The 24,913-nt window shown below is 39.4% G+C and overlaps 2 protein-coding genes across 3 annotated transcripts; both read right to left on the reverse strand.

The window, feature by feature from the left end:
- Positions 1-3,276: 3,276 nt before the first annotated feature.
- Positions 3,277-12,227, reverse strand: LOC133420414 (macrophage mannose receptor 1-like). The gene is made up of 5 exons (XM_061710108.1): positions 12,172-12,227; positions 10,955-11,038; positions 10,409-10,789; positions 4,424-4,765; positions 3,277-4,004 (listed from the first exon to the last, which is right to left on the reverse strand). Exons 2-5 carry the CDS (start codon positions 11,007-11,009, stop codon positions 3,658-3,660), a joined length of 1,125 nt encoding a protein of 374 aa, XP_061566092.1. The 5' UTR covers positions 11,010-11,038; positions 12,172-12,227; the 3' UTR covers positions 3,277-3,657.
- An 8,890-nt stretch (positions 12,228-21,117) lies between these two features.
- Positions 21,118-24,627, reverse strand: LOC133420204 (macrophage mannose receptor 1-like). Of its 2 annotated transcripts, none has more exons than XM_061709810.1 (5): positions 24,559-24,627; positions 24,004-24,084; positions 23,456-23,836; positions 22,117-22,452; positions 21,118-21,702 (listed from the first exon to the last, which is right to left on the reverse strand). In XM_061709810.1, the coding sequence occupies exons 2-5, from the start codon at positions 24,053-24,055 to the stop codon at positions 21,356-21,358; spliced, it is 1,116 nt and encodes a 371-aa protein (XP_061565794.1). In that variant the 5' UTR covers positions 24,056-24,084; positions 24,559-24,627; the 3' UTR covers positions 21,118-21,355. The 2 variants fall into 2 exon arrangements, with proteins under 2 accessions (XP_061565794.1, XP_061565793.1); XM_061709809.1 differs by having other exon boundaries at positions 24,004-24,087.
- Positions 24,628-24,913: the final 286 nt, after the last annotated feature.

Genomic DNA, 24,913 nt, shown 5'->3' on the forward strand with positions numbered 1-24,913 from the left:
TATTTGGTTCCTGTTTTATTTTGAAATCCTGTATCCTTGTGTTTAGGTTATGTCTTGACTTCCCCTGTTCCTATCTGCCCTGATCTCGTCAAGCCTTCTGTGTATATCTTGTCTTGTCTTTTCCTTGTTTTCTGCTGGTCTGTACTGTTTCCACCCTCCTTGTGTCCTGTCAGGGGTTGTTTTTTTCTTGGTTTTCTCTAGTGGTAAGCTCTTGTGGTTTTGTAGATTCTGCTCAGCAGTGCTTTTGGTTTGTTTTTACTTAATAAGTTGAATTTTTTCAGAACTCATGTGTCTCTCCTGTATTTGGGTCCTACTCCAACCACTCTGTGACAGAACGGACCAGCCAGGATGGACCCAGCAGGACAATATATTACTATTTGGGAGTACTTACGCCGGGAGGCAGCGGAAACTAGGCGGCGTATGGAGGAAGAGGAAGCCCCCTTCTGGGGAACGTGCCTGGCTCTAGGCGGGCTCTAATGGCATTTTTTACTAGTACCTACTCAGCACGACTCGACTCGTCCTTTTCAACCTCTAATGTGCTGCAGTCATTTTATTTAAAATGATAACCAGCATCATATATATTTTATATCAAAAATGCATATATATATATAAATATATATATATATATATATATATATATATATATATATATATATATATATATATATATATGCAGACAAGTAAAATAAATAAATAAATAAAATGATAACCAGCATTTATCAACTCACCGAATTTAGAACACATTTTACGCCACCAAAATTTAAATCCTGACTGTTCTGTCGAGTGACTTGTTTTTTTAACTCTTGTTCAATTAAATGCGTTGCGGATTGGGAACTATTATTTTATAAGTATGTCATTAAATTGGTAAAGATAAATGTCCAAATGGTTGATGTGAAGTATGTTGTTGGCATGCAACCTCTTATTTCCAACAGTTTACTGTAATAGAATACAGCTGTTTTAGTTATTTGTAATAAAATAATTTCTTATGCTAAATCTTTACAAAATAACCTTTTGATATGTTGTGTTAGTCAACATGTGATGTCCACTTAGTGTCGTTAAAACATGACTTTGGATTGTAGACCCTATTAAAACGCAGCAAACCTGTTGGGCGATATTACACTGTCATGTGCAAATAAACCCAAACATACAATAAACCAAACAAAGCACACACAATCAAACTTCACTTACTAGCAAACAGTTACATAGAATCTCAGTAATTATTTTATGTCTCCAGTGTTTTTAGGGATCTAATTACAGATTACATAAAAAGAACTGGACAAGCCCTCTGTCATGTCTCCTAGATTTTCTGAAGCTTGCTCTTGAAGTCATTTTTCTGAATTCATACTGGCAGGCATTGACTCCACTGACCATCTAATAAAAAAAAAGAAGGTGAAAAAAAAAACATCTGGTTGGAACAAGTCTGGAGCATTCTTAGGAAAAAACCAGGACCTGTTGTCTACATCCGGGGCTGTGTGTGTGACAAATAAATCAGTTTGTAAACAAGACCTCTGAACTCATGACGTCATCTCTGTGCGCGCACTCTGTCCTCCGTTCAGTGAGCTCTTCAGCCGTATACTCTGGCTCAAAACGGTAAGGACGTCCATCATATTCAAAGTCGTCGTCCACAACCTCAGAATTTGACAAATATTCTGACATGTTTCAAATAACTAACAGTAAACTAACAGTAGCGAACGCTGTACACAGAGCTGTGTCTGGGATGCGCGCACAGAGATGACGTCATGAGTTCAGAGGTCTTGTTTACAAACTGATTTATTTGTTACACACACAGCCCCGGATGTAGACAACAGGTCCTGGAAGCAGATCTAGTGATTCATAAAAGAAATGAACGAGTTTCGCGGCAACATGTGTTATTTAGACGCTGCATCGTCTGTGTCCCGCTATGACCCGTTCACTACTGTTATATGGAGAAGCGGCTCACAAAAAAAACCCTAATATCTTCCGAAGGACTCCAAATGACACCAAACTTGCCCGGGTGAGTATACGACCATAAAAAATGCCAGAAATAAGGTCCAGGTTGTAAAAAAACGAACTTTCCCTTTAATAGTACCGTATTATGTTTTGTTTAGTAAACCTCTAGTTAGTGTTTAGTAAACCACTAGTTAGTGTTAGTAAACCTCTAGTTAGTGTTTAGTAAACCTCTAGTTAGTGTTAGTAAACCTCTAGTTAGTGTTTAGTAAACCTCTAGTTAGTGTTAGTAAACCGCTAGTTAGTGTTTTGTAAACCTCTAGTTAGTGTTTAGTAAACCTGTAGTTAGTGTTAGTAAAACTTCTAGTTAGTGTTTAGTAAACCTGTAGTTAGTGTTTAGTAAAACTTCTAGTTAGTGTTTACTAAAGCCTACAGTTAGTGTTAGTAAACCTCTAGTTAGTGTTAGTAAACCCCTAGTTAGTGTTAGTAAACCCCTAGTTATTGTTAGTAAACCTCTAGTTAGTGTTTAGTAAAGCCTATAGTGTTTAGTAAACCCCTAGTTAGTGTAAACTCTAGTTTGTTAGAGTCAGTGGTCATTGCTACGGCTATAGAACAAGGCTATAATAGTTTGTCTCAAACAGCTTTGTGGTAGATAAGCTTTCCTTTCTTCAGTCTCTTCTGTGCATGTTTGCAGGCCGGAGCTTCAGGAGCTGCATGCTGACCTCCAGTCCCCCCCTCTGATCCTCCCACTGCTTGCTTCCACCTCTCTGTGTGGATGTCTGGTAGCCTGCTGACATCCTGCTCAGCGCAGTCGGCTTGCAGCAGGAGAGTCCCCCCTCATGAACCAGATCCTCTCAGTTTTTCCTTCCCACTCTATATGTTATGTTTATGTAATAATTGCTCGGGGGGTCATGTTCTGGGTCTCCTAAAAAACGCCTAGAGACAACTTCTGTTGTAATAGATGCTATATAATAAAATTGAATTGAATCGAATTGTACAGTCCACCAGTTCCAAAACAAATCAGCGAATTGGAGGAACTAAACTTACTTTACAGATTCAATGTGAAAAGAGGGATAATGCATTGATGGATTTTATGTGTTCTGTACATCCCATGTGTGCCACCAGAGCCTAAATGTGTGTGAGCAGATCAGACATTAGTGAAAGATACAGCAGGGCACAACGATTTGGGGCTGATGCTTGGGTTTGTCATTGTGACACCAACACATTGTTTATTACTGGCTTTTGCAAAACCTATTGACAAAGGATGATGCTCAAAAGCGTCCTGATCACAGTAAATTTAAATAAAGGAAAAAGAAATGCTATGAAGACAAGTATTTGTGATTTGGCTATTTATTCAACACAGTATATTATTCAACATAAAAATCAGTTATTGTTGACAACAAAACCCCCAAAACTGTAATCAAAGCAGAGATATAACTGCTTAACCATCACCAGATCAGTAACAAAGCAAAGTTGAGACATTTGTGTATTTTAATCACCTTTTTCAGACTTCATTGGTTTGAGAGGACACCAACCTTATAGAATAAAACTACAAAGAAAATGCAACCTCAACCTCGCTAGAAAAAGTACCTTGCATCAACTATTCTTTGAGAAATGTAACATCTTTGAAGTTGTAACTGTTATAAATGTCTAAAATCATTTAAGCAACACACACAAAGTAATCCCAAGATCAAAACTAATAAATGAATGTCAGCAGTGGTCACAGTGGGTTTACCACTCAGAACAGAGGAAGTTAAACTCCTGCATGTCATTTATTTTGAACCACTTGTGTTTTCCAGCTCTCTCCATGGCTCCAGACATGTCACAGTGGTCCCCCTTCTCACCCGAGTCCACGTTGTGGTACGTGACCACCTCACCACCGACCCAGAACCAGAAATCCAGAGTGCAGGTGTAGCGCAGCCCCGTCCAGACAAATTCAGTGGTGGCGTTCTTGACTCTCTCTTGGACCCATCTCTGGTCATTGAGGTCGGTGATGGAGACCAGGTCACGGTGGTTTTCTCTACAGTAGTACAAGGCATCCTCCCAGGTCAGATTTAGTTTGACCAAGATCACCTTATCTGTTGGGGAAGAATTGGACAAGAACCAACAATCATATCAGCTCTGCTCAAGTCACGACTGACAACTCGTGGTGCTAAAATGGTGCTGAAAATTGTAAACATTTGTTTACTTGTATCTTTAGTCATAATAAATATCTGGTAAATAGGGAGTGAGGGGAAAAGAAAAGCTTGGAATATTAAAGCAGAATTGGACAAATCAAAAGATGTTAAAAAGTCATCATTTTTGATTAGCATAATATTCGTAAAGTAAAGGCCCCTCCAGACATGTAGACGTGTCCTCTTTCCAGCATTCGTCAGGGGTGAACTTGTGTGATTTAAACAACACGATTACCTACAGAAGGTTTACCTGTTTTTCATGGTTAATGCTTCTTCGTTTTATTCTGCTTCCAGACACATAAAGTAGATAATAAAAATCTCACCATCATAACAGAAAAAGGGTTTCTTTTCATTGCAATTGTCAGTTTCCCACTCCCCGTCCTCCTTCATCACGGCACATCTGTCCTCTTCCATCGTAATGCCGGCCAGATTATTCCAGCGTCTGAAAGAGAAACTGCTCCCATCCGACCAGCTCCAAGTGTCTCTGAACAGTCCAATGTACACATCGGACCACGACCTGATTTTCTCGGCTAGATTACGTAGTTCGGTATCATTTAACTGTTCCAGTCCACTGGCCAGGTCTGTGTGCTCCTTTCTGCAGTAGCTCTGACCCTCTGACCAGTTCATTCGTTGTTGAGAGAAAATTAATCTCTTGGGTTTTCCTTCTGTTGAGTCAAAGACAATCTTTCAACACAGTTTACTCAACACAAATGTTTCAATATCGAAACTGTCATCAGCAACACTTGTCAAAGAATGTATTTTTTTTCCAACAGTATCAGTTTGATTTTTACGATGGAGTTTTAGGGCCAAACTAAGACAAAAAAACATTTGGAAATTACAAGATTAAAGTCGTAAAATTACGAGAATAAGGTCATAGCCACTGTTATGTTGTGAGAATAAAGTCGTAATATTACGAGAATAAAGTCGTAATATTACGAGAATAAAGTCGTAATATTACGAGAATAAAGTCGTAATATTACGAGAATAAAGTCGTAAAATTACGAGAATAAAGTCGTAATATTACGAGAATAAAGTTGTAATATTGCGTGAATAAAGTCGTAATATTACAAGCAAACAGTAGCCTGAACAAGATGTGACGACCAGCTCAACCTAACAGCAGCCTCTTTGTCTCGGTCGTACCTACAATCAACAGGTAAGCTAATATATTGATAATTTCGTTGTTAAACATTTTATGAATACAGTTTTGCTGGCTGAGCCAACAGGCTGACAGGTTGGTTAACGTTACGTTATTTGATGCTACATGAGAGACTGTCATGTAGTAGCGTTTAGCCTAGCATAATTAACGTTACAACAGATGCATGTATGATGTGAGACATTAACTGGGGTTATGGTCAACATTTGTTGTTATTGCTTGTCAAATGATCCGGTCCATGACCCACAGTAGGCCTATAAGTGAATTTTGACTTGCCATTCCTGCACGTTACATTACAGTAACGTTACTTTCGTTACTTACTTGTTACTGCGTTTTACGTTTAAATTTATTCAAATGAAATATACTGCAGTATAACCATGATTTGGTTATACTGTACATTGTATTAGCAATATTTTCGAGATCATTAAAAATGGGTCTGTATTCGGTAGGTATGTATTGTGCAGAAGGCGAGATATCAACCTACTTAAAGTGCCATTTTGTTTATATACTGCATATTATATACTAGTATTTTTGTTAGAAATACTGTACTGATAATAATGTTGCTTTAAAATGCTTTAAGTCAACAATGTTACCAATGCAAGCTGTGGACATTTTTGGGAAGGCATAGATTGCTTTACACAGCAGCTTTATATTTTTTTACTCTGTCAAACAGCAATTGCAAAAGCCTGTGCTAATCCTGAACATCCAATGGAAAAAATGTTTTCTTTCCTATATAACTTTCTTTTTGCTGCATCTTTAAAAATACATAAACACACCTCAAAGTACGGCTAGACAATGGACAAATTTTCTCTCCAACAATTATGAAAACAAGATAATTTAGATAAACAATTAATGCACTGCATTCCATTTCACAATGATGCTCTAGTTTTCTCATGTGTACCGCTTTTTTCACAAAACTAGGAGGTGGTCTGGTGGTGATTTAAGACCAGTTAAGGACAAAGGGAAGACATATGTCTTAATTTGTTATGAAATAATCAAAAAATGTTTCATTTCTCTCATTCACCAGCTTTGCTCTTGCCTTTTTGTATTTCAATGAAACTCCCTGTTAAAAACACTTTTTTTTTTTTTTTTTAAAGTTCAGTAAATGCATGATGTTTCCAAAAGTCAATGATTAATTGTGTTAAATAATCATGATTTCAATATTGACCCAAATAATTATGATCATCATGTTTGCCATAATTGAGCAGCCATACTAGAAATGCGATCACAATTCTCCACTGGTACCTAGTTTCACCTTTTAATAAGTGAACAGTGCTGTGATACCTAGGTTTACCTAGGTTTGACACTGTTTCCAAGTCTTCTTGGGTGCTAGCAATAATATGATAATGTTCAAATACTCTGATTTTCCATATTAAAATTAAACCTGTGTAATTAATGTACAGGGAGTCTTCATAATTCTTATACATGACATATCTGCATATTCATTTATCGTAGTTCTTTCATACTTATCCTTCTATTTCTTCTCGTCTGTGACTCCTAACTTCACTGAAGTTAAGCTGTCCCATTGTTTATTCTACTCCACAGATCCATGGTGGCAGATAAACTTTTGGAAATTGTGACTTTCCTGAGAGGCCTGAAACAATTTTGGTCTTGCACCACTCAAACAGTTTCATTGAAATGATGGATGCATTTTCTGACCCTGAGATCTTGAACAAAACACTGAAAGTCAGACGTCTACTTCCTGACAACTCAGTAGAGAAGGGTAGCGGATCTGGGGTCCGTTTCACAAAGCAGGTTTAGTGAAAACTCTGAGTCTGTAAACCCTGAAATGAGGGAAACTCTGATTTTTCTGTTTCACAAAGGGAATTAACTCAAACCAGAGAAAGAGAGGTAACTCTAGCCTGTTTCACAAAGAGAGGTAACTTAAGCTCTCGGTCAGTTACCGTAGTAACAGACTCTCTGAATCTAACCTGGTTGAGACCAGGTTTATCTCAATGAACCTGGAGTTTCTCTGTGTCTCCGCCTCTTTCAGAGCCACACGCACATTTAATTTCCTCATTCATTCAGTCAGCAGACGAGTTTTGGCGAAGTTCTGCCATTTGTAATTAAAAACAGAGTCAGTATATATATTAGAAGTCCATTGTCACGAACATGGCATGTCCTTTTGATGAAGTCCCAATTGATGAAGGTGCAGCATTAATGTGCAGAGAATTAAATATTCGTCGGGAGATGGTTATCAGACCACGTAATACATGTATATTACATAGTCTCATTACAGGCAAAGCTATATATGTTAATCCTTTATTTGTTATAATTTTGATGATTGAATTGTTTATTGATTTCATAATATATTCCAATTTTTTGAGATTTTTTATTTGGGGTTTTCATAAACTGTGAGCCATAATCACCAAAATTATAACAAATAAAGGCTTGAAATATCTCACTTTGTATGTAGTGGGAAATAATATTTGTTTCACTTTAAGCTGAATTTACTACGAATGAAGTTTTGCAATATATTCAAATTTTCCGACCTCCACCTGTATATTATTACATAAACAAATAAGAGCATAATATGTGTCTGTATTGGTTCAATACGGAACGCAACTTTTAATTCCCAATTACGGTGTGTGGCAATTACAATGTGTTTTTTTCCCCGAAATATGCTCTCATAATCGCCATACACACGTATTAACACTTCTAACTCCAGTGGCGTGAAGTATGGGGATCTTCAGACGCAATCTAATGTTTCCTCAAAGGGATTTTGTAAATTGAAATGTTAAATGAAGTTTAAAAAAAAAAGAAGAAAAAGTATGTGGATCTTTTGCTGTCGCCGGTTGCCATGGTGAATCGTTGTATCAGGGCTCCATTAATGCTGGCTTTTTATAGTTGTGGCGAACGCGCTTAACTCCAGGTGAAAGTACTTAGAGTTGAGTAAATTAACTCTAAACCGCTGTTCTGGAACCGAAAACTCAGAGTTTCCGATCTCAGAGTAGATCAACTAAGAGTTCAGGATTAGACTCAGAGTTTTTTGAACCTGCTTTGTGAAACGGACCCCTGGTGTAATCAATTGTCTACAGTAGCTTCTGGGCAGAGTTTTATGAACGTTGTACTCTTGGAACAACTTTGAAAGTGCCCTTTCTCAGGCATGATTTCTGTGCTGCTACATGGAAAGCATTTGGGAGAATTCTTCTAAAAGGATTTCAAGATTGCAAGTACTTGCCAATCAAACTTGCCCCTCCTTTTCTTGAGGAAATGCTTTATGGGGCAGTGCACAGTGACCTGAAGACAAGCTTTCTTCAGTTTGTGAGTTCACAAGAACAAGATGTCCTAAAGAATGCATTGGATGATTTTAGCTCTGTTGATGACGATAACATCCTTGAAGTGCTTGACAGATATGAATGTAGGAAGAGGGTCACTGCTGCTAATCTTCCAGAAATCTTGAATGAAATATCTCACAAGGAACTTGTGAAGAAACCAATGTTCGTCTTTGACTGCTGGAGGGAGATCACACAGCCACAGATTCATCTCAAACCCACCCCTAAGAAAGTAGCAGGAATATTAAACTTTCCTACAGGGATGACATCCAAGCAGGCAGAGGTGGCACAATACCTTAAAAGATACGTCAGGGAACTTACTGAGGAAAAGCTTGGGAGATTTTTGAGGTTCTGCACCGACTCAGATTTGTAGGTATCTAGTGTTATTAAGGTTGAGTTTACCATTCACACCAGTTTCACAAGAAGGCCAATTGCACATACTGTACATGTGAGATGGTTTTAGAACTGTCAGACAGCTATGATCATTTCCCTGACTTCCGCAGTGACTTCAATTCCATTCTAGAGAGTAACGTCTGGGTAATGGATATTGTGTAGTCAGGAGTTATGATATCAATGTTTGGAGTCTGACTGCTTTCACTTTTGAATACAGTGAAACAGTTATTCTCACAAACACATGCATTGCCATGTTCTTCATATAAACACACACATTAAGCTACACATACGCTAATAGAAAAGCCTGTTCTATGGCACTCACTGTTCACTATCTTGATTATAGAGAAACTGAGTGAATGTTCAAGCTTTAGTGCATAAATGTTACAGATAATTCAATTCAATTCAATTCAATTTTATTTATATAGCGTCTAATACAACAGATGTTGTCTCTAGACGCTTTCCAGAGATCCAGAACATGAACATAAACATAAACATAAACCCCCGAGCAATTATTATATAAACAATGGCAGGTAAAAACTCCCATAGTGGGAGAAAAGCCTTAAGCCAAACAGTGGCAAGGAAAAACTCCCCTTTAGGAGGGAAGAAACCTTGAGCAGGACCAGGCTCATAAGGGGGGACCCTCCTGCCGAAGGCCGGACTGGTGGGTCAGGGACCTCAGCAGCACACAGCAGGCAGGTGGAAGCAGCAGCGGGATGACCAGAGGACAAAACAAAACAAACCAGACAAACGGAGGGGGGTTCCAGGGTTGGGACCGGGACCGAAGAACCAGAGCGGAGTTAAATACATTCATTTGCATGTGTTTTGGTTTTGTTTTTTGTTTCCTTTTCACTTTTTAATTTGCTTTTTAACTTGGTATGTTATTTATATACGAGAGAGTGTGTCCAAATTCCCGACCGGCAGTTCACATATTTTCACATTTTCCTCTTTTCCTTTTTATTATAAGTTCTCAATTTCAAACTTCTTTCCCCTCCCCTTCCTTGTAGCTGTCCCTTACTTTGGGCCTCCATCAGACCCATGGGAGGAGGCTGATGGAAGTCAGCTCCCTCCCCTACGGGCGGTTCATTCACCTCTGGGCTGTAGAGCAGCTGTTCAGGTTGGGGATTGGTCCGCTGACTTATTAAACCAGTCCCACCCCCCACACACTTTATTCTAAACCACTTTGCAACAGTCTGTTTTAGAAATGTGTTTTACTCTTAATTTATAACCATATATTTTAATGTTGTTTGGTTCATCTTGTTCGGCTCCCTATAGCTCCATCGTATATCATAGTTCATTAACTCCAGACCAGGCAGAGACCACTGCAGGTGGTGTCTGACTCTACTACAAAAACACTCAACTGTAAAAATCTAGATTTCATTTGAACAAAATACTATTTTGGTTTAAATAAAGGCTGGGGACTGTTGTTAGCACCAGCATGTAAAAGCTTATTTAAAAAAAAAGAAGAAACAGAAAGATTCTGTTCTTACCATCATAGCAGATAAAACGCCTGGTCTCATGACAGGACAAATCTAACCATGTCAGGTTTTTATTTATCCCCCCACAATTCTCGTTCCGTCTTGCGTTGTTTGGTTCACCTTCGCCCCAGTTTGTCTCACTTTCATTGAACTCCAGACCATGCAGAGACCAGTGCCAGGTGGGGTTAGTATTATTTAGGCTGTGCAGACCAATCCAGGCAGATTCTGTACGCTTCTTTGCTGAGTCATTGAGTCTGTCCAAGTCTGTCATGTTGGAGATGGTGGCCAGATCAGTGTACCTTTGTCTGCAGTATTTCTGAGCTGCAGTCCAATTCTTACTCTCTTTAATATAGTGATACTCATAAAGCTGACCTGTGATGAACCAACTCTGACCTGTAAACACAGAAAACACCACCACAGTTTCAGCTGTGAATACCGTCCTTCTCTTATTTTAGAAGTATGCAAGTGTTCACAATTTCTTATTTTACATTTGTCTGATTAGGCAAACGCTTCAAGAAATTACAGTAGATGAAGTTGTGATGATAGAGGTCCACTCACCCACCACAAAGACCAGACACAGGAGCCACTGCATCTTTGCTCCGTCAGACGACATTTTTATTTCAACTCTGCAGTTTGTTTCTGCTGGAGGAACATTTGAACACATTTTGTGTGACAGTTTGTTAAACAGCACTACTCAATGAAGAGAAATGATTTCTGTGGAACGGTGAAATATGATAAAAACAGCACAAACATTTATATGTATATATATATATATATATATATATATATATATATATATATATATATATATATATATATATATATATATATATATATATATATATACATATATATATATACATATACATATATATATATATATATATATATATATATATATATATATATATATATATATATATATATATATATATATATATATATATATATATATATTTATTATTTATATATATATATATATTTCTGCATTCACATCCAGTAAAGTAAGTTTTGCAAAACATTTTTTTCGAGGTTGCAGACAGTTTGTATGCCTGCGTGATACTTGTCTCTTGCTTCTGTAACTATATCATCTCCTACTCTGACAGCACAATATGCAAACGACTAGTTGAAAGATCCTCATGTTTGTTTGTCTGGTGCACCATAAGAAAACCAGGGAACAGAATCAAAGTTAATACAAGCTTTTATTATATCATGCACAATGTTTTCCAGCCGGAGGTACACTTTTCTCAAACCCAAGAGGTAGGAGAGAAATGCACACTGGTCATCAAACCAGTCATATTTATACTAAAAAGGGAGGTGTTTTGTACGTTATAGGAGCCAATGTTGAACCTTATCTAGCAGGCCAACTGCAGTGAAAGAAACTTAAACATGTCACACTTTCAGCCATATATTTTCTGTTGTCTATCTCTAATCCAACATGCCAACCCAGCAAAGATCTACGACAACCAAAACCCAGAGAAAAACAGGATGGGATCCATCAATCTTAAACATCCGTTCCTCTTCACTGTCCTCACCTAAAGAAGAACTCAGCTAATCAATCTAATCATGAAACAGGAAATGGTTCTGCACTGAGAGCAACCATCGGTGTACAATCTTATAGAAAAAACCCTCATACTTTTAACAATTTCATAAAATCCTAACACAGTGGGGAATGAAAACGCTGGATATAAACATTAGATTACATTTGTGTTAGTATATACTAGCAATAATAACTAAAGAAAAAGAAAAATACCAGCAGCGGAGTAAAAACTTACAGTTTCTTGTTTCTCCTCGTCCTCCTCTGTCTGATGCTCTGTTGAACGCTGTCCCCAGTACAAAAAGTTTCGAACTTAAAAAGCTCACCTCAAAGTTTATTTGAATATCCGCACAGGAAGATATACATATCTCCCGGAAAATCTAAAATTTACATGGTGTCATGACACACATTTCTGTTTTTGTAATGGTATGTGAGGAAAACAACCTTGCATGACTCGGCTCATTGTCCTACAGCATAACATGGTGACGGATTTAAAAAACATTCAATTACTAAAAGACCAGAAAATATAACACATCTTGTTAAAGAAAACAATCCTTTATGTTGATAAGGCACAAGCTCAGTGCAGCAGTGAAAGGTTTCACATTTTACTCTTGTTTGAATTGCAAAATCTTCTTCTCCTTCATCATATTTGCCACCTGTACTTCAGATGAAAGTCGTCAGTGGTGTAAATATAAGTTTTCAGACCAAAAGGCATTTAATGAAAAATTGTGCGACTTTTTTTTTCAGGTATTGACAACGTTTGGAGACGCTAACGTGAAAGCTTGTAAGGTCCTCACCCTTCTCAGCAAGCAGCCAGTGCTGCGCCTCTGTACATGAATCCTGCATCCACAAATCCACCGCTAGACGGTCCTGCACGGCCCAGAGTCATTAAACAATGAGTAATAAGCATTCATATATAATTCCTATGAATGTAGCTAATATAATATTCATTCAGGTGCACTGCACTGACCTATAGTCAGATTAATGTGGAAACACTGTGGCAAGTGCTGTTTCACCAAGTAATCCATCCCACCGGATAAATAAGAGAACAGCAACCATCCTGAAAGATTGTCTGGTGCGCCATAAGAAAACCAGTGAACAGAATCAACAGAATACAAGCTTTTATTATATCATGCACAATGTTTTCCAGCAGGAGGTACACCTTTCTCAAACCACAAAGGTAGGAGAGCAAATGCACATTGTGGTCACCGATTCAGCCCTATTTATACTAAAAAGGGAGGTGTTCTTTACGTTATAGGTGCAGATGTTGAACCTTATCTGTGGAGACATCTGTGGGGAAAGAGAAATAAACATGTCACAGATTCAGCCATATATCTCCTGCTGATTGTTTCTTACTTGAGATACTAACTCAGCAAATACCTAAGATCACTAAAACTTTGAGAAAAACAGGATGGAACCTATCTGTTTTAAAACATCTAATTCTCTTCTTTGTATTCATCTAAAGAAGAACTCAGCTAAACAATCTAATCATACAAACCAGGATGTGTTCCTGCCCTGAGAGTAACCACCAGTGTAGAATCTTATAGAAAAACCCTTCAAACCATTAAACAATTTCTTAAAATCCTAACAATCCCCATTTTTCAACCGTCTCTCTCAGTTGCACTGTGTCTTATTACAGTTGCAATTCTGAAACAAATCCACAGCAGGACATACCCGAGATCTAGTCGCTCGTTGGCTACTAAAAGGCAAAGTTTAACCATTTCCAGGACAACTCTGTGAACTGGTCGAACTAAACTTTCTTTACAGACTCGTTGAAACAACGGAGAAGCGGTATTGGTAAGAATAAATAAATACACATTAATAAATAGACATATAAATAAATATAAAAATAAATACATATATAAATGTATGAATAAATAAATAAATAGGTTTTGCTCATGAAAAAGGCTAATTCTTTTTTCTTGTATTTTTCTCATGAAAAAGGCTAATTCTTCTTTCTTACTTGTATTTTTCTATGTATTTATTTGTGTAATTATAATTTTTTTGAGTATTTCTACAGTTATGTGTGTTTATTTATAAATTCATTTATTTCTACTTTTATCTATTTATTCCTGTATTTCTACATTTCAGTCTCCGTATGTTAATGAGGTGGGGAGGTTCTAACATTTGTCTCCAGCATAATGGTTAGAGTGTCGCTTTTATGATCCTAACTTCTGCTACTTACAAGGTTTTTAATGAACATGGCAACAGACATTAAATATGTCAAAGTGGGTTTACCACTCAGAGCAGAGGAAGTTAAACTCCTCCATGTCATTTCTTTTGAACCACTTGTGTTTTCCTGCTCTGTCCATGGCTCCAGACACAGTCGTCCACCTTTTCACCCGAGTCCCAGTTCTTGTAAGTGTTGAAGAATTATATAAAATCCAGTTCAGGAATCCGCTGTGGGGTTGAGAGGTTTATTCAGTAAGCCGGCGGTGAGCAAGACCTACTCAGAGGGTGTCTGAAGTTGGTATGCTGACCCAGAGGGATTGGAGTCATGACTTTTTATACAGTAAGTTCAAAGTACGAAAGGCAGGAAATACACAAGCCAAGTGAGAGACGGAAAGCAATTTACAGTCGGATGTGATCTGTGGCCAAATGTCATTATCTGGCATTTGGCATGACTGTCACCATGTTCTAAATTACCCCTAGGGTGTTCTCGTGATTCAAGTCTGTTTGAAGCTACTTCCAAGGTGTCGTCTCTGCAGGGGGTAGGAAGCTGGGTCTCAAGGTGACAATGTGTCTCAACATAAGCAACCACCTCACCACTGACCCAGAAACAGAGATCCAGAGTGCAGGTGTAGGGCAGCCCCGTCCAGACAAATTCAGCTCTCTTGGACCCATCTCTGCTCATCGAGGTGGGTGATGGAGACCAGGGGCCTCATGTAGAAAGAGTGCTTGGATTCCATTGTGAATCCTTGCATGGAAATATTGCGTACAAAAAAAACATTCAGGGGCCTCATTTATAAAGCTTGCATGCGCACAAAACAGGGCTTTAAAGATGTGCACGCCATTTTCTATGCAAAGGTTGGGATTTAAAAAGAAAAATGGAAAATGTGCATATCTCTAGGCAGACTTTGACCCTCACGCACAAACATTTTGAAGATATGGGGAACTGGCGACGCAGACGGTGAGGTGTAGAAATGAAGCCAGATTCATGTCATACTTTTAATGTCATCACATATCAGACTTATAAATCCATGTACACCCAAGCCGCGATCGTGTCCCTCTGTGTTTGAAGCACAGCGTCAGTAAAGACACGGCCATTTCCAGATGCGCCATGCGCTTGGCACGCTCTGGTTCTGCTGCAGCCGCAGCCGCAGCCGCTAACCTCCTCGTCACCTACCGCGACAACTGTAGTGATTGAGGACATAAAAAAATAAGTCCAAAGTGCCTTTTCCCAAGTTGTTGTTGAAATGTATATTAATAAACAGATAAAACTGTACTTAACACTCTCCTCTGTGGTCTCTCCGACACTACACCACACACGCTGGCCGTCCTAAGGAAGGAGGCTATTTTGGTGTCCAGCGGTGGATTTTAACAGAAGACAGCTTAAGTGGATGGTTGCAGATTTCTTGCTTTGGTGAAAAAAACAAATAAACAACACCAACAGAAGTCAAGAACACTGGAGGGTAGGTATATCGTTGTTAAAACCTACAATGAAGAAGATTTTATAAACCCCGAAGGTTCACATCAAGGTGCAATTAAGTGGTAACATTAGAGAACAGAAAAGCCTGATAAAACTTTGCCATAAAACAAACAAAATAGAAAAGGAAACCAAAGAGCCTTGCTCTGGATTCAGATTATTTCCACAGATGAAACCAAGATGAACTTGAATCAAAATCATGGGAAGAGGAAAGTATGGAGAAGGACGGGGACAAATATGCAACCTACCACATCACACGTTACATCAAGTGGAGGCAGTGTGATGGTATGGGCATGTGTGGCTGCCAAAGAAACAGACTCGCTGCGGTTTACTGATGATGTGACAAAAATAGTGAGATGAATTCTGAAGTGTTTAACACTATACTCTCTGTTCATATTCAGCTACACAACTAATAAGATAGCGGCTCATAGTGCAAATGAATCATGAACCTTACCATACTGTGCAAGCGGCTCAAGGACGTTTTTTTTTTCATAACCTTCGTGTTTAAAGATTTGTCTTTATATCACATGATTGCATGACAAAATTAGAGCCATGCCATATGTCACTGAGATAAATGAGAGTATTTTACACCTGAGCCGAATTATCCTATAGCTCTTGATTTGGCAGGTAAATATGGTTTGACGGATGAATACGAGTGTGGCAGGTCGGGTGTTGCTCTGCTCCACCCCCTCCCACTCAATCGGCATCACAGGTGCTTGATCGTTCATTGGCATCACCTGTTAAATCACTGCACTCCTGCAGGGCGCATTCTCTCCCTGGCATTGACCTGGAAAGGCCCTGTGTCGGGTGCTCCGGTTGTTTGGCGTGCTCTGTTAGCTTGGTGCTGGCGTGATTATTGTTTGGTCGTTCGCAAGTGTTGGCCGTGTCAGTTGGGTTGCAGCTGAAGGAAGTGTGGTGTCCCCTCTCTGCTGTTTTGCAGACTGGGACTGGATCGTGAGATTTAAAGCTCTCTTTATCAGTAAGCATGCTCTTTTTTTTATTCATCTTTGTTGGCTATAGTAGCCCTATGCTAACAGCTGTTTCCCTCTCTGTCCTGCTGTAGCTGCGGAATCTGCAGCGGTTTTGTCTCTCCCCCTGCGCTCCGAGGATACACTGCACAGCTTATTGCTGACCATCACGGCCATCCTAGTTAAACATCCGCGGCCTCCAGCCTTGGTGCAGCCGCTCCGTTTTCACTCTGTCTTCCACGCCATTGTTTTGTTTCTGGTTGCAGCTCTCCACGCACCATCAGACTGAAGCCCCACCGCAATTGTTGTTTCTTTGTTTGTTGGTTTGTTTCTTTGTTTTTTTTTTGTTAATTATTCATTTGCTTTCCGCTTCCTCCTGGGGCCAGCTGTTTAAAGCATTTTTCTTTCTGTTTATTTATTTTCTTTCTTTTTTTTTTTAGTCGCATCTGGTTATGTTGTTTAGTTTTTGGTTACATTTCTGATTTTGTTATTAAGCTATGGGTTGCCACCCATAGCTGAGTTATTATTTAAGTATTTGTATTTACTTTAAAACAATTAATTTGTATTCTTTATGTTGGTGTGCATGTGGGTGTGAATGTTGTGTGAGAGTGTTTTAGAATAGGCCATTTTAAATATTTGTATAACCCAACCCTCGAGTGTCGCTTCACCTAATTTTGTTTCTTTTCCCCCTGGACAGGAGCTGGGTAGTGCGTGGCAGACTCCCTGGTGGTGGTCCCCATCTCACATCCCTTAAGTTGCTGTGGCACGTGGTGGTTTGGTTTGTAGTGTTGTGTGTTTTCAGTGTCTTTACTCAGTCCACCTCCCTGAGCGTGGCCCTGTTACCCCTTTTTTTTGTTTATTTCTCCCTTAACTTACTGTGGTTATAGCAGACACTCGGGTTGCAGAAAACATGTTCATTTTAAATCTAGTAAACCATTGTTAATAAAAATAATTTATGTATTTTTGGAAGTCCGTCTCATGTCCTCTTTTAAACTTGGTGTAACGAATCTGTGTGACCTCATAGTAGTCCCAGTACCGAGTGTAGTTTATTTCCTGGGGTGCAATTCCCCAGGTGGCGTTGTTGGACAACTTCCCCCTCTGCACTACGCCTCGCCACATGAGGAAGGAGGAAGTGTGTGCAGTTTTGCATGAATCTGCATGCAGAGAACAGGTGTGTTGATGCAAACTAAACTGTGTACTCAGCAGGGGCAATTTTGCTGACAGAAAACAAATGACTTCTGTTAAACTCAGAGAACGTCGAGCTGTCAAAGTCATGATGGAAGATTGTCAAAAATAACTGACTGTCAAGTGTTTAGTGTGGTCTGAGCCCTCTGCTCTCCCACATTTCCATCTCTTGCCCTGAAAGTACACTAAAAAGTCAATGTAATGTTTTTGATCATTTTAAATGTAAACAAAGTATATTTACTCAAGCAGTGTAGGTGTGCCTGATAGCAGAAGGCCCGTCCTCCAGATCTACATTTGGATACTCTAGGAACTACGTGTAAACCTGCCCTCTGAGAACGGAGAGCTCTGTTAGGAACATAAACTACTATTAGGTCTTGCAAATATTGCAGAGCTAAGCCGTTTTGGGCATTATATGTAACTCGGCCACCTCCACATGAGGAAATTTCCAGTTTTGGCTGGCCTCATGCCAGCTGGATCCTGTGCGTCATGGCGCATGGAGAGTGCTGGTCACACCGGGATGCGCCAGGGTGCTGCGTCACTGGCGAGTCTAGGGTTGCCACCCGTCCCGTAAAATACGGAATTGTCCTTTATTTGAGAAAAAAATGTTGCGTCCCGTATTGAACTAATACGGGACGCGATTTGTACCGTATTTTCATTAACTTTTACACCATATTCTAGTTGAATTATTGAAATAAATTAACTTTTACACCATAGTCTAGTTGAGTTATTGAAATAAATTAACTTTTACACCGTATTCTAGTTGAATTATTGAAATAAATTAACCTTTACACCATATTCTAGTTGAATTATTGAAATAAATTAACTTTTACACCATATTCTAGTTGAATTATTGAAATAAATTAACTTTTACACCATATTCTAGTTGAATTATTGAAATAAATTAACTTTTACACCATATTCTTCACCTGTAGGCTATATTATACATTTGGGCTGATGTGGACATACGTAGCATAGGAGGATATTTCAGTTGCTAGTATGGTTGTCTGTCTGTACAGTCATGCAAGTTCAATGCTATTAAAGCACTTGAAAACTTGAAATCAAAGCATTTTGTTTTTTTATATAAAAATTTTATATAAAAATAAACACATTTTTATTCAGTTTAGAAGTTTGGCTTTTTTTCTTTTGGCTCCTGTGCTGCTGAAATCAGGGCGTCCCTTATTTCTATTTCTGAAAGGTGGCAACCCTAGGCGAGTCCCATCTTTTCTGACCCACGGGGGGCCCATGGGGTCCGTCCTGTCCAGGAAGGTGGTCACTACGGACGCCAGCCTGACATGTTGGGGCGGAATTTACAAGGGCTGATCTGTGAGGGGCCACTGGAGTGTGGACCTGCAGCGGTCACACATACATTTTCATTCCGTCTCTCATGCGACGCACGTAGCCCTGAACACGGGTGCGGACCTGTTGTCCAGGGGTGTGCCAGTATACGGGGAGTGGACTCTGCATCCGGAGATTGTGGAACAGATATGGGCCCATTTCGATCCAGCCACGGTGTATTTGTTTGCATCGAGAAACAACGCGCAGTGTGCGTTGTTTTACTTTCTGCCCAGCATAGATGCTCCCCTCTGGGTAGACGCACTAGCGCATGCCTGGCCGCGCGAGCGTCTGTACGCTTTCCCTCCACAGACCTTGACACCCCCGACTCTGTCCAGAATGAGGCAGCACGGCCACGCAATGATTAAACTTAAACTTTATTTATTTATATAGCACTTTTCATGCAGCTGGAGTGCAACACTTACTTACATTAATATGTAAAAAGAAACAATCTCCCTTGACCCCCCAACTCCCGGTACCCTCATTCATACAACAAACACATACACACAGCATACTATACAGATGCAGACACACCCGGCACCCCCCACCCTTGTGATAAAAATGGAGTATGGCTGAGCACCGATAGACCAGGTGAGGAAACACCATCCTATGGGAACCATCCACACTGAGAGCCGTCCAAGCCCACGACTACAGGGGACGCCCAACTATCAATGCCTGGACAGCAGGACCCCCAACTCTCCAGGCCAGGACAGCCCCCCGTAGGCAGACCAAGCTCCCGGCGTGGAGGCCCCCATGAGGAGAACACTGGAGCTGAGAACTAAGAAACAATAAACAAGATATGAACAGAACTCAGTGTGTGTAAAACGTGTAAAACATACTAAAAACAGCATAAATGAATGTTAATATAAAAGATAACTTATGGGCACTAAGGCAGTAGAAGCAACATTAAAAAATAAATAAGTAAATAAGTAAGAAAATAAATAAGTAATTAATGAAAGCTTTAAGAGGAACTTAAGAGGAATAAAATGACATAAAGGAAAAAATAAGTAAGTAGTGCTAAACAAGTAAAAGGAGACTCAGTTAAAAGCTAAATTAAAAAGGTGAGTCTTGAGCCGGCCTTTAAAAGCATGGACAGACTCTGCGGCCCTGAGGCTCCGGCAGGCCGTTCCACAGGCCTGGGCCATAAAAGTGAAATGAAGCTTCACCAGAGGTTTTTGTTCTCGTTCTCGTTAATTACATTACAGTCTTAGAATGTGGAACGTATTTTTCAAAACATTTTGTTTTCAAATAAATGTTTCTAGAGTTGATGCATGCAAAACTCTGGCACAAAGGCAAAATCACAATTTGAAATAAAATAGCCTACTGTCGTACTCTGACCATAAACTCCTACTTGAAGGTGAAGTGGTGTATTTTGCTATCAAGCAGCTCACAAGGGGACTAATTTAAGTTAATATAAAAAAAAGATCATGCAGGTAAGGACTTGTGTACTTGAGCATTTTTTGTTCTCTTTTACTTCAACTGCATCTACTAACTGTTAAGATTATAGCACACACTTGTGTATTATTGTCCATTCATAAATCATATAATGATATAATGATGATAATATTATCAGTAAGAGGTCTGAACTATTAGGTGAACTATTGTGCTTCATTGATTTAAACATTTCTGCTGGCGGTGGGTTTCCTCCCGCCCTCCTCTTCTCCCCTCTATGGGGTTGCTGGTGGCCTGGGTTCCGGGTTCTTCCTTGTCGGTCTCGCGGGTGGCGGGGTTGTGCCCCCCCTCCCCCACTGTAGATACACTTCAGGTGGAGCTTTGATAGGATTATTACACACACACACACACACACACACACACACACACACACACACACACACACACACATATACACCGGCTCGTTCACCTGCATGCTTGCTCTGTAGTTTTGGGGGTTAGTTAGTCGTGGTAGCTTAGCTTAGTTGTGATTGAGTTTCGGGACCTGGGACGGTTGCTACTCGTGTTTCTGCCGGTTTCGTGTCTGTTCTGGATTTTTTTCTTGGTTTTCTTTTTTTTTTCTCATTAATATGTGTGCAGAAAAATTGAGTAGATCTTTCAGTGATTGTGAGTATTTATTTAAGAGAGAGCAGGTTATTGTTGTCACCAAAAATCAAAAACAGCAATCCCAAAATGGATGATTTTATACAAGCATAACCATCAGATCAATAACAAAGAAAACAGCAATTATGTGGTTTAATAGGACACCTGTAAAACAAAACTACACAGAACAGCAACACACACAAAGAAATCCTAAGATCAGAACTAATAAATGAATGTCAGCAGTGTTCACAGTGGGTTTACCACTCAGAACAGAGGAAGTTAAACTCCTGCATGTCATTTATTTTGAACCACTTGTGTTTTCCAGCTCTCTCCATGGCTCCAGACATGTCACAGTGGTCCCCCTTCTCACCCGAGTCCACGTTGTGGTACGTGACCACCTCACCACCGACCCAGAACCAGAAATCCAGAGTGCAGGTGTAGCGCAGCCCCGTCCAGACAAATTCAGTGGTGGCGTTCTTGACTCTCTCTTGGACCCATCTCTGGTCATTGAGGTCGGTGATGGAGACCAGGTCACGGTGGTTTTCTCTACAGTAGTACAAGGCATCCTCCCAGGTCAGATTTAGTTTGACCAAGATCACCTTATCTGTTGGGGAAGAGATGGACAAGAACCAACAATCACATCAGCTCTGCTCAAGTCACGACTGACAACTCGTGGACGCTAAAATGATTCTGAAAATTGGAAACATCTGTTCACTTGTATCTTTAGTAATAATCAATATCTGGTAAATAGGGAGTGAGGGGAAAAGAAAAGCTTGGAATATTAAAGCAGAATTGGACAAATCAAAAGATGTTAAAAAGTCATCATTTTTGATTAGCATAATATTCATAAAGTAAAGGCCCCTCCAGACATGTAGACGTGTCCTCTTTCCAGCATTCGTCAGGGGTGAACTTGTGTGGTTTAAACGACACGATTACCTACAGAAGGTTTAGCTGTTTTTCATGGTTAATGCTTCTTCAGTTTTATTCTGCTTCCAGACACATAAAATAAAAATCTCACCATCGTAACAGAAAAAGGGTTTGTTTTCATTGCAATCGTCAGTTTCCCACTCCCCGTCCCCGTCCTCCTTCATCACGGCACATCTGTCCTCTTTCGTCGTAATGTCGGCCAGATCTTTCCAGCGTCTGAAAGAGAAACTGCTCCCATCCGACCAGCTCCAAGTGTCTCTGAACAGACCAATGAACACATCGTCTTTATCCTTTAGCTGATGTTTCAGCTTTGGGTCATTTAACTGTTCCGGTCCACTGGCCAGGTCTGTGTGCTCCTTTCTGCAGTAGCTCTGAGCCTTTAACCAGGTCCCTTTTTTCTCGAAATAGAATCTGTCTGGTTTTTCTTCTGTGGAGTCAAAGACAATCTTTCAACACAGTTTACTCAACACAAATGTTTCAATATTGACACTGTCATCAGTTGTCATCACTTGTCAAATAAATGTTTTTTGTTTTCTTTTCCAACAGCATCAGTTTAATTTTGATATGATCACCAAATTTCAAATTTATAGATTCATTAATCATTTCTCCTTTAAAGAAATTTTCTTTAGATCAGGAGATAAGATTTTTTACTGGGAATCATTTTAAGAATTTTTTTTTGTCAATTTAATTTATATAATGGTATACAGGTGATCAAAACACAAAATTATACAAAACAGGTAACAATACAAGTGTGCAAAACAAAAATGCATACAGGTACAGGACAAGATGGGACACTAGAAGAGCCCGAGCGGAGTTAAATACATTCATTTGCTTGTGTTTTGTTTTTGTTTTTTGTTTCTTTTTCCCTTTTTAATTTGTTTTTTAACTTGGTACGTTTCCTGCCAGTCAAGAGCCCAGACACACTCCCCCCACTGACTTAAATGAGAAAGAGTCCAAATTCCCGACCGGCAGTTCACATGTTTTCACATTTACCTCTTTTCCTTTTATTATAAGTTCTCAATTTTAAACTTCTTTCCCCTCCCCTTCCTTGTAGCTGTCCCTTACTTTGGGTCTCCATCAGACCCATGGGAGGAGGCCGATGGAAGTCAGCTCCCTCCCCTACGGGCGGTTCATTCACCTCTGGGCTGTAGAGCAGCTGTTCAGGTTGGGGATTGGTCCGCTGACTTATTAAACCAGTCCCACCCCCCACACACACTTTATTCTAAACCACTTTACAACAGTCTGTTTTTGAAAAGTGTTTTACCCTTAATTTATAACCATATTTAACTATATTTTAGTTGAACACCACACCGATTATTTCGTTTTTCACTTTATGTTAAAATGAAAGGTCTTCTCATTGAATGGCATTATGCAGTCTAACAGATTTAAGTTATGTGTTAAAATCGCATTAATCAGGATTCTGTTCTCACCATCGTAGCAGACGAAAAACTTCTTCTCATCACAGGACCAATCTAACCACTTCAGGTTATTCCGTATCACCCCACAATACTCGTTCCCTACTGCGTTGTCTGGTTCACCGCTCTTCCACTTTGTCTCATTTTCATTGAACTCCAGACCAGGCAGAGACCAGTGCCAGGTGAGGTTAGCATTATTTAGGCTGTGCAGACCAATCCAGGCAGAATCTTGATGGTTCTTTGCTGATTTCTTGAGTCTCTTCATGTCTGTCATGTTGGAGATGGTGGCCAGATCAGTGTACTTGTGTCTGCAGTATTCCTGAGCTTCAGTCCAGCTCTTTTTATATTTAATATAGTGATACTCATAAAGCTGACCTGTGATGAACCAACTCTGATCTGTCAAAACACCATAGTAGCAGGATCAGCTGTGCATACAGTCCTTCTTCTGTACTACAAATATACAGGTGTTCTTATTTTACTTTTTGTCTGATTAAAACAACAACAAAGAAAAGGTGCATTTCTTAAGAGTTTAGATGAAGTATTAAAGACAGAGATCCACTTACCCACCACCAGGAGCAGGAGCAGGCTCCACTGCAGCTTTGCTCCGTCAGACATCGTTGGTATTTTACCTCAACAGTTTATTTCTGCTGGATGAACATTTGAACACTTCATGTAAAGGTTTATAACCTGTACCATTCGTATACTAGAAAGTATTTTTGTGGAACAATAAAATCTAATCAACCCATCAGGACATTTAAACCTGTATCGCCAAGGGTCATTATGAGTTAATTTAATGCAATAAACGTGCAGACCAAATGGTAAACAATCAGCATTTAATTAATTTCTTAGTGGAGCTGCTGGAAAATGTTATATGTTAATTTTTAAGTAATTAATTTTATTGCCAGATTTTGTGTTTTTACAATCACATCTGGGATAATTTTTTTTAAATGTATTTATTCATCATTTGCCATTTATTAGAAGGTTGCGGATAGACCACTCCACAGTTCTGTAACTGTAAATGAAAACTGTTAAATGAAGCAAAATAAGAACAGAAGTGACATCTGTGAAATAATATGCCAATGATAACAACTAAGGACAGACGTTGAATTAAAGCTTACATTTGCGTGGGTCGTCCCGTCCAGCTCGAGTGGGATGTCTGTGTCCGATGCTCTGCTCAAAGCTGTCCTCACTGAGATGTTACTTTCTAACAAACAACAAACTTTTATTGGAACCTCACAGTCTGATTTGAATGTTCAAACAGGTTGATTATCTCTCCGAAAATTAATAATTAACAAGATGTGTTGAAGACACATTTCCATTTATGGAATGGCTTTTCGGGAAAACAACGCACATGACCTGGCTCACTGGCCTGCAGCGTAAAATGGTGACCAAAGTGAGCATTCTGCAAACAAATGTTTTCATAAAAAGTATCTCCGTGTTCAGAATCTACAGCACAGGTCTAAGGAGAGTGGT

Source organism: Cololabis saira, chromosome 20 (assembly GCF_033807715.1).
Source record: "Cololabis saira isolate AMF1-May2022 chromosome 20, fColSai1.1, whole genome shotgun sequence".
Classification (NCBI taxonomy): Eukaryota; Metazoa; Chordata; class Actinopteri; order Beloniformes; family Belonidae; genus Cololabis; species Cololabis saira.

Bases quoted from the DNA above. Each gene is read 5' to 3' on its own strand.
- LOC133420204 (XM_061709810.1), bottom strand. From the start codon at position 24,055: ATGTCTGACGGAGCAAAGCTGCAGTGGAGCCTGCTCCTGCTCCTGGTG. The intron at 23,837-24,003 runs GTAAGTGGATCT...GTGTTTTGACAG, and splicing joins GCTCCTGCTCCTGGTGGTGG to ATCAGAGTTGGTTCATCACA. The intron at 22,453-23,455 runs GTGAGAACAGAA...TTGACTCCACAG, and splicing joins GTTTTTCGTCTGCTACGATG to AAGAAAAACCAGACAGATTC.
- LOC133420414 (XM_061710108.1), bottom strand. From the start codon at position 11,009: ATGTCGTCTGACGGAGCAAAGATGCAGTGGCTCCTGTGTCTGGTCTTT. The intron at 4,766-10,408 runs GTAAGAACAGAA...TTGACTCAACAG, and splicing joins GCGTTTTATCTGCTATGATG to AAGGAAAACCCAAGAGATTA. The intron at 4,005-4,423 runs GTGAGATTTTTA...CTTCCCCAACAG, and splicing joins ACCCTTTTTCTGTTATGATG to ATAAGGTGATCTTGGTCAAA.